The sequence below is a fragment of the Lithobates pipiens genome, unplaced genomic scaffold (assembly GCF_037356315.1).
Source record: "Lithobates pipiens isolate NorthernLeopardFrog02 unplaced genomic scaffold, aLitPip1_a1.2 Scaffold_22, whole genome shotgun sequence".
NCBI classification, from domain to species: domain Eukaryota; kingdom Metazoa; phylum Chordata; class Amphibia; order Anura; family Ranidae; genus Lithobates; species Lithobates pipiens.
The window spans coordinates 309,268,690-309,284,037 of NW_027507784.1; the positions used below are offsets into that span (position 1 = coordinate 309,268,690).

Genomic DNA, 15,348 nt, shown 5'->3' on the forward strand with positions numbered 1-15,348 from the left:
GAGCCTCATGCACATAACTGTATGGACTTATGCAGCATAAAAATTTGTTCCTGCTGCATCTAATTTTATTTAGGTATACACCCATTTATATTCACATGAGTTGAGATGCCTACATTCTGTGGCTGACATTGGTTACACACTGTTGATGTTTACACGTTGTCCCGGATCGAGTCGTTCACACGGTGCAGGCACATAACCTTTGTCTTCAGTTGTTCTGAGAGACTGAGGGTCAAAGTAATTTTGTGTCTCTGTACCTCTGCCACATGTAAACATAAATGGTAAGTAATCACTTGCAGAAGCACAGATGCAGAATGACCTCTGCTTCCAGTCATTCTGAATAACTGAAGGCCAAGATTAATCTGCATTGCCACTGTTGTGTACACATTGTTGATATGTTGACCCTAAATTTATTGGGTGGTGGCATAAGGTCCATTTATGCTATGGGCAGCACAGTGGCTAAATGGTTATCACACCTAGCAGCACTAGCGTTGTTCCATTTGAATCCCTACCACGGCACTACCTACCTGGAGTTTGCATGTTCTCTCTGTGCCTGCGTGTGTTTCCTTGGGGTATTCTGGCTTCCTCCCAAACTCCAAAGACATCCTGGGAGGTTAATTGGCTCCTAGCTAAATGTATTCTAGTATGCATATGTATGTGAGCTAGGGACCTTAGATTGTAAGCTTCTTGAGGGAAAGAACTGATGTAACAATCAGTTACAGGATACTATGGATATCCCAAGTGAGTGATATCCATAGTACCCTGTAACTGATTGTTTTGATCGTTTTTATATATAATATTTTTTTGTGTTTTGAGGCACTGTATTGCACTTTAATTACTTGACACCACAGCAGGGGTGGCGAGCCCCCAACACGGGTTAAGTGGGTAGCACTGCAGTGGTGCCAATACTTTGTTTGTGTTTGACTTATATTGTCATATAGCACTTTTGTAATATTTAATATTTTCTAGGGAAGTTTTCATATATGCACGGCACTTTGTGGGTTTTGTAAAACAACGTAAAATAGTGTGGAATTGAAATAGTTAGCGCAACCCACGTTTTATACATATGTTGAAATCAAATTTGTTCACAGAGTGACATTTTTATACTAGGTTGCAGCAAACTAACATATAGATTGGTATTTCCATTTTGCGCTGGTAGTTCATTGTTTTTACAGTTTTTTTTTATATCTTTCTGAATATAAATATAAAATGATGCCTTCAGTCGTATGTACACAACCAGTATACTTAAAAGAGAAGTATGGGTTGTGTTTTTATTTTTAATTCATACTTGCCTAGGTGGATGAAGCATCAGTCTTGATGCGGCATCTGTCCCTCTGCGCCTCTAACACTGAGAAGCGAACAATCGAAACACTGCCAATCACTCGGTTCTCACAGCTCTCTGCTCTGCCCCCCACCTCTCTGAATGGAGTGCTGGGCTGTGGGCAGGAGGGGCCTGCTCAGCCTCTCAGCCACTCGCTGAGAGGCTGAGCCGGGTGTCGGTCCAGGGTCCTGTTCTATCTGCAGCAGCACTGATCTCACTTCTTCCTCCCACAGGACACAGAGAGCACCAAAAGTCATAGGCTCCTGCCACTGTTGATCATATCCTGTGAGGAGGGAGTGGGGGGAGCTGCTCTGTGTGTGTTCTTATGGATGCACACAGCCCGGCTCAGAAGCACGCCCGCGTGGGTGTCCCCTCGGCACACAGTTTTAGTAAAGAAGGAGTGAACAATGCCAGTAAGGGTAATCACAGAAGGTAAAGGACTGCTCTGTGCAATACCATTGCACAGAGCAGGGACAGTGGATATAAAAAGTATACACACCCCTGCTAAAATGTCAGGTTTCTGTGATGTAAAGAAATTAGACAAAGATGAATAATTTCAGAATCTCTTCCACCTTTTAATGTGACCTATAAACTGAACAACTCAATTGAAAAACAAACTGAACTCTTTTAAGGAGGGAGTAAAAAAAAAATAATTAAAAAATGTGTTTGCTCAAGTGTGCACACCCTCTTATAACTGGGGAAATAGCTGTGTTCAGAATTAAAGCGGGACTGTACTGGGGAAAAAAATATTAAAAGCCAGCAGCTATAAATACTACAGCTGCTGACTTTTAATAAATGGACACTCACCTGTCCCGGGGTCCAGCGATGCCAAGGCCGATCGATCGCTCGGCTCTCGGCTGCTGCCGCCACCATTCTAGGTGAGGGAATCAGGAAGTGAAGCGAATCGGCTTCACTTCCCGGTTCCCTACTGCGCATGCGCGAGTCTTTGACAGGTATCTCCACCCCCCTCCTCCCTGAAAGGTGCCAATTGTGACACCGGAGGGGGGAGGGTTCCGATCAGCGGAAGTTCCACTTTAGGGTGGAACCCCGCTTTAAGCAATCGCATTCAAACTCTTGTTAAATAGGAGTCAGTACACACCTGCCATCAGTTAAAGTGCCTCCGATTAACCCCAAATAACGTTCAGCTGTTCTAGTCACATCCTACAGCAAAAGCCATGGTCCGCATAGAGCTTTCAAAGCATCAGAGGAATCGCATTGTTAAAAGGTATCAGTCAGAAGAAGTGTACAAAAGAATTAGCTTTACCAAGGAACACAGTGAAAACAGCCATCATCAAGTAGAGAAAATATGGCACAATAGTGACATTACCAAAAACTTGACATCCCTCCAAAATTGATAAATTGAGAAGAAAACTGGTCAGGGAGGCTGCCAAGAGGCCTACAGCAACATTAAAGGAACTGCAGGAATATCTGGCAAGTACTGGCTGTGTGGTACATGTGACAGCAATCTCCCATATTCTTCATATGTCTGGGCTATGGGGTAGAGTGGCAAGACGAATAAAATTATCCAAGCCCGGCTAAATTTTGCAAAATCACATCTGAAGTCTCCCAAAAGCATGCGGAAAAATGTGTTATGGTCTGATGAAACCAAGGTTGAACTTTTTATCCAGAATTTCAAAAGATATGTTTGGTGCAAAAACAAAACTGCACATCACTTAAAAGAACACAGCATCATGCTTTGGGGCTGTTTTTCTTCAGCTGGAACAGGGGCCTTAGTCAAGGTAGAGGAAATTATGAACAGTTCCAAATACCAGTCAATATTGGCATGAAACCTTCAGGCTTCTGCTAGAAAGCTGAACATGAATAAGAACTTCATCTTTCAGCATAACGACCCAAAGCATACATCCAAATCAACAAAGCAATGGCTTCACCAGAAGAAGATTAAAGTTTTGGAATAGCTCAGCCAGAGCCCAGACCTGAATCCCATTGAAAATCTGTGGGGTGATCTGAAGAGGGCTGTGCACAGGAGATGCCCTTCGCAATCTGACAGATTTGTAGTGTTTTTGCAAAGAACAGTGGGCAAATATTGCCAAGGCAAGATGCGCCATGCTGATAGACACATACCCAAAAAGGCTTAGTATTAGTTTAAGGGTGTGCACACTTATGCAGCCACATTATTTTAGTTTTACCTCCTTCCACCTTTTGGTTTGTTGTTCAACTGAGTTGTATAGTTTATAGGTCACATTAAAGGTATAAAAAGTTCTGAAATTATTTATCTTTGTCTCATTTTTTTACATCACAGAAACCTGACATTTTAACAGGGGTGTGTAGACTTTTAATATCCACTGTAAGTATAACATATTTAACATTAAAATGAAAAAAAAAATGTTTACAACCAGATGAAGATTTTTTTGGGGGTCAGATAGGAGTTTGGTGGTGGGCACATACAGTAAATTAAGTATTTGCAGATTTCTTTTACAAGTACAGTGGAACCTTGGATTACTAGCATAATTCGTTCCAGGAGAATGCTTGTAATCCAAAGCACTCACATATCAAAGTGAATTCCCCCATAGAAGTCAATGCTATCAGGGTTTAGGGTTGTCTACTCCTACCAAAGTGGGGCACTACTTTACCATCATGGTTGTGTATTTTCTTAGTTTTATAGTAAGGCTGTGCAAAATCTAGAGTTCGTAAAATAGAATTGTGCTCCTCAGTTGGTCTTTATAGTTACTTTGAACAAAAGCGTTTTCAGTGTTCCCAAGTCATAACATAACATTTTGAATTCACGGCAGGTGATGGCAGAAGCCCTGTACTTTGCTTTGGTGGTGAAGCGTTTGCACCCTGAGGAGGAGGACACTCTTGTAGAGTGCCCCCTGGTAGAGCACGTCTCTGAAAGGATCACCAAGGTCCGGCCCCCGCAGGGCTTTGCTCTTTTCCAGGCCCGAGAGGAGGCTCGCAAGGTGAAACTGCTGCATAAGATGCTAAAGGTAACCAGCTATATGTCCTGCTTACACTCAGAACTTTATGTGATTTTGCAGTTTATAAATTCCTTAAACTCTAGATATTTCACTTACGTCCTGTCTGGTTACTATTAAATATTTTTCCTCCCCACAGAACCTGGTGGTGTACATGCTGTTCTGCTTGGTAGTACTTCTCACAAACTATGGTGATTCTTCTGTGAACTCCAGTGCTTACCTGCTGCAACGGTCAATTAGACAAGAGATGGCGAGTCCGAGATTCTTGCAGATTAAAAGGTAAGACATAATCAACTGAATGATTCCAATGGTATCAGTGACTGTAATTTTTTTTTTTTAAAAAGGATGAAAGTTCTTTGGGACAATTTTTCTGCAGTAAAAATTCATTTTATTATTTAGACATCATTGCTTCCTTTTTAAAAGTCCATTTATAGCTTTTTTATTTTGTTGCCATGGTGTTCTCTGCAGGCACATTCATATTTGCCTTTTATTATACTCCTATGTTAATATATAGTTACGTTTGTGTTATATTTTGATTAAACAAGCTACCTTGATGTTGTGGTCTTGCTATTGAATTTTAAGCCACATTCATAACCTGAAAGCAAACCTGTGTTTTGTCCATGCAGGGTAAAGAAATGAGTGCACTTTAATTTCTCCTTTTCCCAGCAGAAAAAATGTAACCTTTCCTTTGCCCTCACTACTAGTCATTCTAGTTGGAGCTTACACAGGTCAGAGCATAGTGTTCTTTCACCTATGTTATGGTGCTGGGCCTATCACGAAGGGTCTGCACTGTCAAATAGAGTAAGTCTCATGCTCCTCCATAACTGGAAGTACCAGTTATTTCCCTCCTGGCACTGAACAGAAAGGTTGAGTATTTGCTGCTATGGTGGAGGGGAATGAAGTAAACCTTGTGCAAAATACAGGTTTGCTTTAAAAATTAATTCTTGCTAAGGCAGCCTATTCACAATTGTTGAGTGGAATCTAAAGTAATGAGGTGACACTACCCGACATCACTGGTTTCCTGTAAGCTGAGAAGGTTCAGGAGGATTCCCATGTAATGTCCTGAGTGCAAACAACAAATGCTTATTATACATTTACAGATCCGAGGATTTTTGGGCCTGGGCATCAGATGTCTTGCTGCCATATCTGGGCAACATCCAGAGGGGAAGCTACAGCAACTTGCTGGGATCTGCTCGTTTACGCCAGATTCGGCTGAAAAAAGGTGCAGTGGCTCTACATTGTCTCTTGTTCTATACAGTTCCTTTACATCATCCTTTACTATAATCAGATTCCAGTTGAAAAGTTTGAGAACTTTGTGTTTGTGACCCGTACACACCCTTTCCTTTTCTATTACATTCTGCATTTTAGGTCATTTGCATAATGTAGGTTGCCCATGGACCATTGTCCATTGTGTTCAACCTAATAAGAAAAAAACACTTTCATCCATAGAGCCCTAAGTCTGCAGCTGATCCAGATGCTGATCTAGTTCCGCAAAGGCACTTGGATACTGCCTGGAACAACATTCTACTGTGCTTTTTTTAACTATATAACTATTAGTAGCTTTTTTATGTGCATTTAGAGACCCATCCATGTCTTTTTGAAACAATCTGCTGACTCTCTCTCTCTGAAAGGCTATTCCGTAATTTCACCGTTTTTATAGTAAAGGATCTTTGTGGAAGTTAAACTCTTCCAGTCACAAGCATATCCCTTTTAATTGCGAATAAATTCAGTTTTATCTTTTCTTTTAGCTGAGGTCGTCCATACCCCTTATTTATTTAGTTGTCCTTCCCTGCACACTTTGTGTTGGCACATCTTTTTTTGTGAACTGGTACCTAAAAACTCAATTGCATATTTAACATGAGATCTAATGCAATGTATGGAGCCAAAAATATGTCTTTATCCTTTTAATGTAATTATGATTGCCACCCAGAACATATAATTTGGGACATGCTTGTTCTTGAAATGTTGAAAATATGTCTCTAATGTTCTTCCCAGCAGCATGTAGACATGGTGCATGTCCAGAGGAGATTGAAGTCTTTGATGCAGGTTATGATGGCGGTTGGCTCACTTCTTCCCAGTCTTGGTTGCACTCTCCACCAGATAATACCGGGTATGTTACATCTAATGGTACTTTTTCAGGCAGTAGTTCTTTTACATTGAGTATAAAATGAATAGTGAATATTATTTCCCTGTGTCTCTGTTTCATGTCTTTAGAGCCTGGTACTGGGGTTACTTGTCCTTCTATGACAGCTCCGGGTATATTCAGCAGTTGGGTGTTGGTTTAGAAGAAAACAAGGCTATCATTGGGAAACTCCAGGAAGACCACTGGATTGATGATCTGTAAGTAGCATGCCTTGTGCTTTTCTCTTCTATGTGCTCTCTTTTTTTTTCAGCCATTTTCAACCAGGGTGCCTTCAAAGCCAATGGGAGAATCAGGCCTGCTTTTTAGTTATCTAAAGCCACAGGTTTTCATTGTGCACCATTACAACCTTCTAATTTCCGGCATCCTAACAACCAATGATGTCATTGGTTGATAAGGAAGACGCCGAACGCCTTCACAGCATCCTTGTTTGCCCCTCCCCTGTCCTCTCCGTCAGCACTGAGGTCACAATACCTATATGAGGGAGACTAACAGTTTGCAAAGGTGTATTTGCGTTGGGAGAATAAATCCCCAAAGAATTGTGATTGAACTTGCAGAATTTGTATCGAACTGGAGCCATACTTTTACCGGTAACCAGACATTTTGTTTTATGAAAAAATACTAATTCTACGACCCTAGTATCAGAGAATATTGAGGGATTTTTTTTACAGAAAGAGTACAGGCTCAGTCAGCCATGTATGCAATTAGATCTTAAATTTTTGAAAACTAAAAAAAGCAGCCTTTTATCAGCAGAGCAGTTAGAATTAGCCAGGTAAACATATCAGAATGTGCCTCCAAGTGCTGGCTGGAAATAGGTAACTATAAAATTACCATATACAATACTGTCACATCGACCGCTGGGCACCCGTGATCGCTCATGACAGAGCGAGAACTGGGATCTAATATGCGTTAAAAAAGGTAAACAGTTTACCCAGCTGTGTTAGAAACGCAAATGAATATTCGCTTTCCTAACACGGAACTGCCTCTCCGCCAATCAGTTGCTCCGGTCTGTTACCTGTCACTTGATTGGCTGAAATGACAGGCGCTGTGATTGGATGCTTATCAGGTGTCCAATCATAGAGGACAGGAGAAGAAGACATGGAGGACACCGGCCGTCACCCGCTGCCCCACCGAGACAGGGTAAGTGCTGGGCAGATGGCGGGCGGCACAGTGACAGCATTCGATGGGCACAGTGGGAGCGTTTGATGGCACAGTGGGAGCATTTGATGGGCACAGTGGCAGCATTTGATATGCACAGTGGCAGTGTTTGGCACAGTGGTTGTATTTGATTGCCACAGTGGCGGTGTTTGGGCACAGTGGCGGTGTTTGGGCACAGTGGCGGTGTTTGGGCACAGTGGTGGCGTTTGGACACAGTGGCAGTGTTTGATGGACAAAGTGGCGGCGTTTGGCACAGAGGCTGCGTTTGATGGCACAGTGGCGGCAATTGATGGCCACAGTGGCTGTGTTTGATGTTTTTTTTTCAAAATTTTTCATTTTTTTTGCGCCCATCCAGACATTTTGAGCACCAGCTGCCACTGCACCCCACTGTTGGAACACACCTAGGGAACACAGTTAACCACTTGATCACTCCTATTGTTAATCCCTTCCTTGCCACTGAGATTTACACAGTAATCAGGGCATTTTTATAGCACTGATCGCTGTATAAATGTCACTGGTCCCAAAAATGTGTCAAAAGTGTCCAATTTGTCCGCTGCAATATCGCAGTCCCAATAAAGATCGCTGCCATTGCTAATAAAAAATAAAAATGCCATAAATCTAGCCCCTATTTTGTAGACGCTATAACTTTTGCGCAAACCAATCAATATATGCTTATTGTGATTTTTTTTTTTTTTTTTTTTACCAAAAATATGTAGAAGAATACATATCGGCCTAAACTGAGGTAAATGATATATATATCATTTATTTTTTTTAAATGTGGATATTTATTATAGCAAAAAGTAAAAGATATTGTGTTTTTTCAAAATTGATGCTCTTTTTCCATTTATAGCGCAAAAAAATAAAAACCGTAGGGGTGATCAAATACCACTAACAGAAAGCTCTGTTTGTGGGGTACAACTTCACATGACCGCGCAATTGTCAGCTAAAGCAACTCATTGCTGTATCGCAAAAAATGGCCTGGTCAGGAAGGGGGTAAATTCTTCTGGGGCTGAAGTAGTCAATAAAGAATTTATATATGAAAAGCCTTATACCTTGTTTTTAACTAGAATACCTGCAGTTGGTGCTGTTTTTAAAGGGAGCAAGTGTGTGTGTGTGTGGGGGGGGGGGGGGGGGGGGAGGGGGAACTGCCTGCGTAAATATGCTGGTGAATCATCTAAAGCCCCTTTCGCTTTGTGCTTATGTTGTATTGCTGCAGGACGAGGGCGCTGTTTGTTGAATTCTCGCTTTACAGTCCTGGGGTTGACCTGTACTCCTCAGTGATGCTTCTTCTGGAGTTCCCTCTGGCGGGTAGAACTCTTCCATCTGTTGAGATCCGTGCCTTCCCATTACTGTGCCTAAGCAGCGGACCCCACCTCCTTCTGGTCATGATGGTATGTCATGTTCTGTTATAATAAATAGATGACTTGTTTTATTGCAGTATGGTCATACAAACCAGTTAAACATGTTTACCAACTTAAATTCAGTGAATGGTGAATTCCGACTGGTTACTTTGGATCAATGTCCTTTTTAATTGAGTTTTTTTTTTTTTTTTCACAGGTCTTCCTAATGATGTTTGTGGTGTACTTTGTCCTCTCTGAGTGTCTGGTGATAAGGAAGGAGGGACGCCAGTACTTCACCCACTTCTGGAACTACATCCAGTGGCTGATGACAGTATTATCAGTGTGCACTGTGGTCATGTACCTCAGTCGGGGCAGCCTGGCTGATGAACAGTGGGATCGGTACCTGAAGGACAGAGCTGCATTCCTTGGTCTCCATCAGGTCGCATTCCTGAGCTCCACCTTTCACAGCTTGTCTGCCTGTGTCCTTTTCATTCTAACTGTTAAGGTGAGCTCTCTCAGTGTTTATTTCTGCATTTGCATTTATTGCATCCATCCTGTCAAAATGGTTGCACATACACAGCAGTCGGCTATAATTTGAAAGGGACTAATATTGCATGCAATGCAGCTGATACGTTTATTAAAACTAGTGACATCACTAGATGCATAATGCCACATATCACAGCATTGTTGCTTAGATTTTTGTATATTGATAGGTAAATTATCAGTTTAGATTTTACAGTGCAGATAGATTGTACAACCACTTAAGCAGGGCAAACACACACTGATAGATCCCCGCATCCACACAAGCGATGTACTGCACTATTGTATTCTGACATTGACGGCTCCCCCTGTCAGAATACAGTGATCAGTGCTGTAGCCATTGGCAGCAAGTGCTGATCGAATGCTAATTTTCCAGCATGACTGTTCGACAGAAGCAAACTTCTGTTGAACAGAGAGCAATACACATGATCCAAAGGTCGGCCAGTTCAGCAGGAACCGGACAACGTTCAGTACGTGTCTACCTAGGTTTACCTTCAGCAATCTACACGAAAACATCTCTAGAGTATGATGCTGAGGAAATATTAATCTACATTCCATTACAGAACAAGGCACCTGAAACTAAGAGCCCATCACTGACAGCAGCATTTGTCTCGCATCAGAAACCACTCAATCATGTGATCACCATTAAAAACAATCATGGCAATCACATGGATTTGTTTGCAAAGTGAACCTGATGGTGCAAGTTCCGTTGTGTTTTGCACAGTGACAGGCACAAGAGAACTAAAGCTGTCAGGCTGCAGTTGTTAAAAGATCCCTTTGAAGCATGTTACGCACTGCACCCATATTTTTTTTTTTTCAACAATTTTTTATTGAAAAATGCTTTTACATTTTTTTATTAAAACATACATACAGACATAAAATTAACCAAAACAGTTGGCACTGTACAACGGTAGGGTGCACGTTACAAAAATGTTGCAATTGATCTCACATCATGTATTGAATTGTTAGCAGACCTATAATATTATACTAGCAAGAAGAGTCATTGCAACATGTTAACGCACATGTCAATAGCAACCACTTATAACCAGGCATTTACTGGCCATCGAGACTACTGGGAGTTTCCCGGTGGGCCGACGGCTCAGTGGGCCAGTTTAAGTGACAGCCAATGGCGTCGCTAGCCGTGCGGTGGCCAGCACGGGAGAGCCAGAGAGTGGGCAGGCAGCACAGGAGAGCTGGGCGGGAGAGAGAGCAGAGAGATGACCTCATCTCTCACCGCCCTCCCTGCATCACCGCTGTTCTGCCCTCACTGTGCAGCCATGGGAAATTGCATCATCTTTCACTGCCCACCCTCTCTCTGGTGACCCTGAGGTAAGGAAGGGCTCTCTGGGGACCCTGATGTAAGTGTAGGGGCTCTTAGGGGATCCTGATGTTAGGGGGAGGCTCTCTGGGGACCCTGATGTAAGGGGGAGGCTCTCTGGGGACCCTGATGCAAGACTGAGGCTCTCTGGGGACTCTGATATGGGGGGGGGCTCACTGGGGACCATGATGCAAGACTGAGGCTCTCTGGGGACTCTGATGTAACAAGATGCTCTCTGGTGACTCTGATGTAAGGGGGTTTATCTGGGGACCCTGATGTACGGAGGGGCTTCCTGGGGACCCTGATGTAAGGGAGGCTCTCTAGGGACTCTGATATAAGGGGGAGGCTTTTTTTACACAATTGCATATAGTTTATATACTGATTTTGTTCGTGTTTGCAAAATTTTTTATTTTTTTTAAATAATTTTTATTGAGTTTCAGGATATACAAATTACATAGTGAGGCGTAACATACAAAACTGTTTTGATACATATTACTATTATTTGTAGTAGTGTGATTATTATCGGTAAAGTAAAACAAAGTCAATAATCACCAAGTAGGAAAACAATAACAAAAAATAAAAAATAAACCAAACAAAACAATACAATAGCTAAACCTCCAAATCCTTATTGTATCGATACTAGGAGCTGGTTCTACCATGGCATTGAGACTCGCAACAGATTATCTGTTCTGGAGGAAGATAGGCGCTCATCTCCAGCGTGTTTGCAAAATTAAAGTGGGCCTGTCTGGATGAAGTCCAGGACCAAATTTTTGTTCCAATCCAGCCCTGCTTATAACTAATATATAAAACATGTATATATACCCAAACTTTCTTACTTCTAGTAGCAAGGTATACAGCAATAGGCAGAGGAAACGGCACTGCATCAGTGCCACTAAACGGCACTGCATCAGTGCCACTAAACGGCACTGCATCAGTGCCACTAAACGGCACTGCATCAGTGCCACTAAACTGTTTTAAACCAGAACTAAAACCAAACCTGCCATATTCAGCAAGATTTTTATTTTACACGTCAGCTATGTCATTCGAAGCCCGAACATATCATCAATTATTTTGACTTTGCCTAACTACACGTGACTGAAGTATTACTATAGGCCTTGTAGAATTTGCAGGGAGACAAGGGCAATTGAAGCTAACCCTGGAACCTGAATCCATGAGTCCCATAGTTTATTACATTTTGAGAGGGGTACCTCTAGTTATGAAGATATGCCTTTTCCTGAGTAGGGTGGCATTTACGTGGGTGCGCCACTCCTCAAACTAAGGAGGGAAGGGGGCTATCCATTTCAATAGTATACAATTGCGTGCCAGATACAGCAGGTGAGTAATAGCCTTGCGAATGTGAGGTGTAAAAAGTTCTTTATCCAGAAACCCTAGAACACAAGTCAGAGAATCATTTTGAAGGGCGGCCTGAAAGGCTTGATTGATGACTGAAATTATTGTGTTCCAGTATCTTACAAGCTTGAGTCAGAACATATGCAGATGATCAGCTGTAGAATCCCCACACCTGGGACAGTCAGGGGCCTCTCTATAATGCCATTTAAACAGCTTGAGGGGGGTTCTATTAACCGAGTGAATAACAAAAAGTTGCGCCCCACGCTGAGTAGGGGAAATGGAAACCAATGGGACCTGTTCTAAAATGGGCTACCATATTTCACCATCAATGGTTGGGATATCCGATGACCAGTCCCTTCTACCTTGAACCTGCACCCTACTTTGACAGCTAAGCGCCAATGACCCATAGTTCGAGGAGATAAGGCCCTTTTTATCAGTAACATTAATGAGTTGTTCTATTAATGGGGTGTCGATCTGTTTTAGAGATGTCAAACTAGTTTGGGCAAGAAGTGTATGGTGAAGCTGGACTGGACGCATATTTAGTGGATTACATATAACATGCTCCAGCATATGTCCTCTCCCGATCCCCCCTATGTCACTTATTCACAGGAATCTGTAAATGAGAGGACTACAAGTCCTGTTTTCCACCACGGCATAAACTGTGGAGGCGCTGGTGGAAAAAAAAAAAAAAGTCCTAATTTCTGTTCAAATTTTGCAAATAAATTATAGCTCTTCATACATTTAGCCCAAAACGTAATCTGCTACTTTTATTTGAAGACAATAACCCAAATCAGTGTATATTATTTAGTCTGTAGGAAATATATTATTTGGTCTGTAGGAAAGTCCACAAACTATGGTATATTATCTGAAAATGTATCAATTCTGGTGTACTAAAGGTCTATCTAATTTCCTGAGGCCCTAAAATTTCAGGATAGTAGATATATCCCCACAATAACCCCTTTTAGGAAAGTAGACAGTCCAAGTTATTTATAATTTTTGTGAAAAATAAGAAATAAAAATCGCAATTTTACAAAAAGTTTCTTTTATTTTTTGTTATGACTTTTTTTAATGATTTTTTTTTTTTAACACACTGTGACCAAAGCAATATAATGTTACCATAGTAACATTTTACTACTCTGGGGAAGTGATCAGTTTTTTTTTTAATACACATCATGTTTGCTGTCTGTTTTGTTTTTATTAGCTGTCATTGGTCAAAGCTAATCACATAGTACAGATGGAATATGCATAAAAGTGTAGCACTAATAATGTATCTAATTCACCAACACATCACAGGATGATGTGCTTTAGCTAGTAATAGAACACTGTAATTTTTGAGTGAATATAGCATGTGTCAATTGATGATACTATAACTATACCCAAATCAAAAGTTACACATGCAAAAAGAAAAAAAATGTCTATATAGGTGTGTAAACCTAAAAACTGATCAGTAATGAAATGCTACTTTAGAGTCGCAGAAATTGCAGGTAAGCAAAAATCCCAGTGAAAGAGATGCAAAAAAAACTGTGAATAAACTTAATAAAATAAAACTGTGATATTAAAAATAAAAGAAATCGCACAAACTCTGAAGTATGAAAACAAAGAAGGGACCGTAAGTATACTACCGGAATATGAATTCTTACAGACAGAACACTCGTCTTTAAAGGGACATATAGAAAAACACTGACACGGATAATGTCAAGGCAAAAAATGCCATAAATTGCCTATAATGCTTGAAAGCAGTAGACCAAACAACAAAAATGCATAAATATCAATGGCATATAGAGTCCATAGCAAATAAAGTTCTTAAAAGTAAATGTAACGATGTTGTTCTATCCAGATCTCTGTATAGCTTCTTAATTAATTCTAAAATGGAACCGGCATTCTGGAGGTTACCTTCATGCAGTAAAACGAGGATAGGGTACTCTTACCAACAGTGATGTACTCACAAACCGTTGGCCGTGAGTCATGCAGTCTTATATCACCAAAAAGGTGTAAGTGGTTAAATCCGAATCGGTGGAGTGCTCCCCCTGGAGACAGGACCCAAGCAGCTCCCTCTGGTAGACGCTAGACTCTCATCTCCTCGACCGGGACCGCTGGGCTCTTTTGAAATGCAAAGGAAGTACAAAGGGCCTCCACATAGTGTAAATCCAACCAATGAATGAAAATGTATTGACAGAATGCATCTTCCAACATCCCAAGGAGCAGTAAAAATTGCGTTCAATTGAACAATTAAAATAGATAAATAAAAAAAGCACAGTTTAAACCAATGGCATGGTTAGCATATCTACCTGACATGTTTTGTCTTCATAGACTTCTGCTAGGGTATATGTACAGATGGGTTGTGATTGGCCCTGTCTGTACCATGTGATCAAATTGACCAATCACAGCTAGCAACACAATTGTATACAATGGATGTCATAAAAGGAAGCCATCCATTGTATACAACTGTCATGTGAGCTGCTGTGATTCATCACGGTGGTCACATACTAGCGGCAGCGAGCCGGTACTGTGATCAGTCATCGGCCATGTGCCGTGGACACAGCTGGTGACAGATCGTGCCATTGTGCGGCCCCTGCAGCTGTTCAGTCGGCACCTCCTGACAAGACGTCATATGACGTCCACTCAGGATAATAAAGCCAGGCAGGAACTGGTTAATAACCCTTTGGAATGCCTATCAGCGTGTGATACCAAAATAAATCCTAGTCGGTTAGGCTGGGAAAAAAAAACTTTTGTTAGACCAATGTCACCTTTCCAAAATCTAAAAACTGCCCTGGTCATGAAGGAGGTAATCTTTGCATGATAATTTTACATCCATTCAAGTGTGTAAGAAAAAAAGCTAAAACCTCCTTTCAAAACATTTTGCTTTTTCCAGGCCGCTCAGCAGCTCAGATTCATCCGAGAGTGGTCCATGTTTGGGAAGACACTGGGCCTGTCTATAAGGGAGCTGTGTGCTGCAGCTGGGGTGGTATTAGGACTGCTACTGGTGTACGCTCAACTAGGATTTTTGGTAAGTACCTGGCTACTAGAAACATGCACTAAAATCGTGTAATGTAGTCTAGAATCTATCACATTTCAGCTTTATGATAACCATTTTAATGTAATATATTTGGAGTACTGGCTACTTAGTGAAAAGTTCTTGGAATTGGGCTTTAAAGGGTTAGTTCACCTTTACAATAAGTTGCCTATTCAGGTAGTGGGCTTTTGTAAATAAAAATAAAAAAAGACTGCGCAGCTCTGACTGAAGTTGAATA

At 41.4% G+C, this 15,348-nt stretch overlaps 1 protein-coding gene across 1 annotated transcript in view; it reads left to right on the top strand.

Moving 5' to 3' along the window:
* PKD1 (polycystin 1, transient receptor potential channel interacting) overlaps positions 1 to 15,348 on the top strand; it is a 243,841-nt gene that overhangs the window by 215,806 nt on the left and 12,687 nt on the right. The window contains exons 36-43 of the mRNA XM_077449362.1: positions 4,069 to 4,263; positions 4,391 to 4,530; positions 5,352 to 5,473; positions 6,250 to 6,361; positions 6,466 to 6,591; positions 8,766 to 8,940; positions 9,107 to 9,394; positions 14,970 to 15,104. Of these exons, the coding sequence (XP_077305488.1) occupies positions 4,069 to 4,263; positions 4,391 to 4,530; positions 5,352 to 5,473; positions 6,250 to 6,361; positions 6,466 to 6,591; positions 8,766 to 8,940; positions 9,107 to 9,394; positions 14,970 to 15,104 (1,293 nt within the window). The remainder of the gene's footprint in view (positions 1 to 4,068; positions 4,264 to 4,390; positions 4,531 to 5,351; positions 5,474 to 6,249; positions 6,362 to 6,465; positions 6,592 to 8,765; positions 8,941 to 9,106; positions 9,395 to 14,969; positions 15,105 to 15,348) is intronic.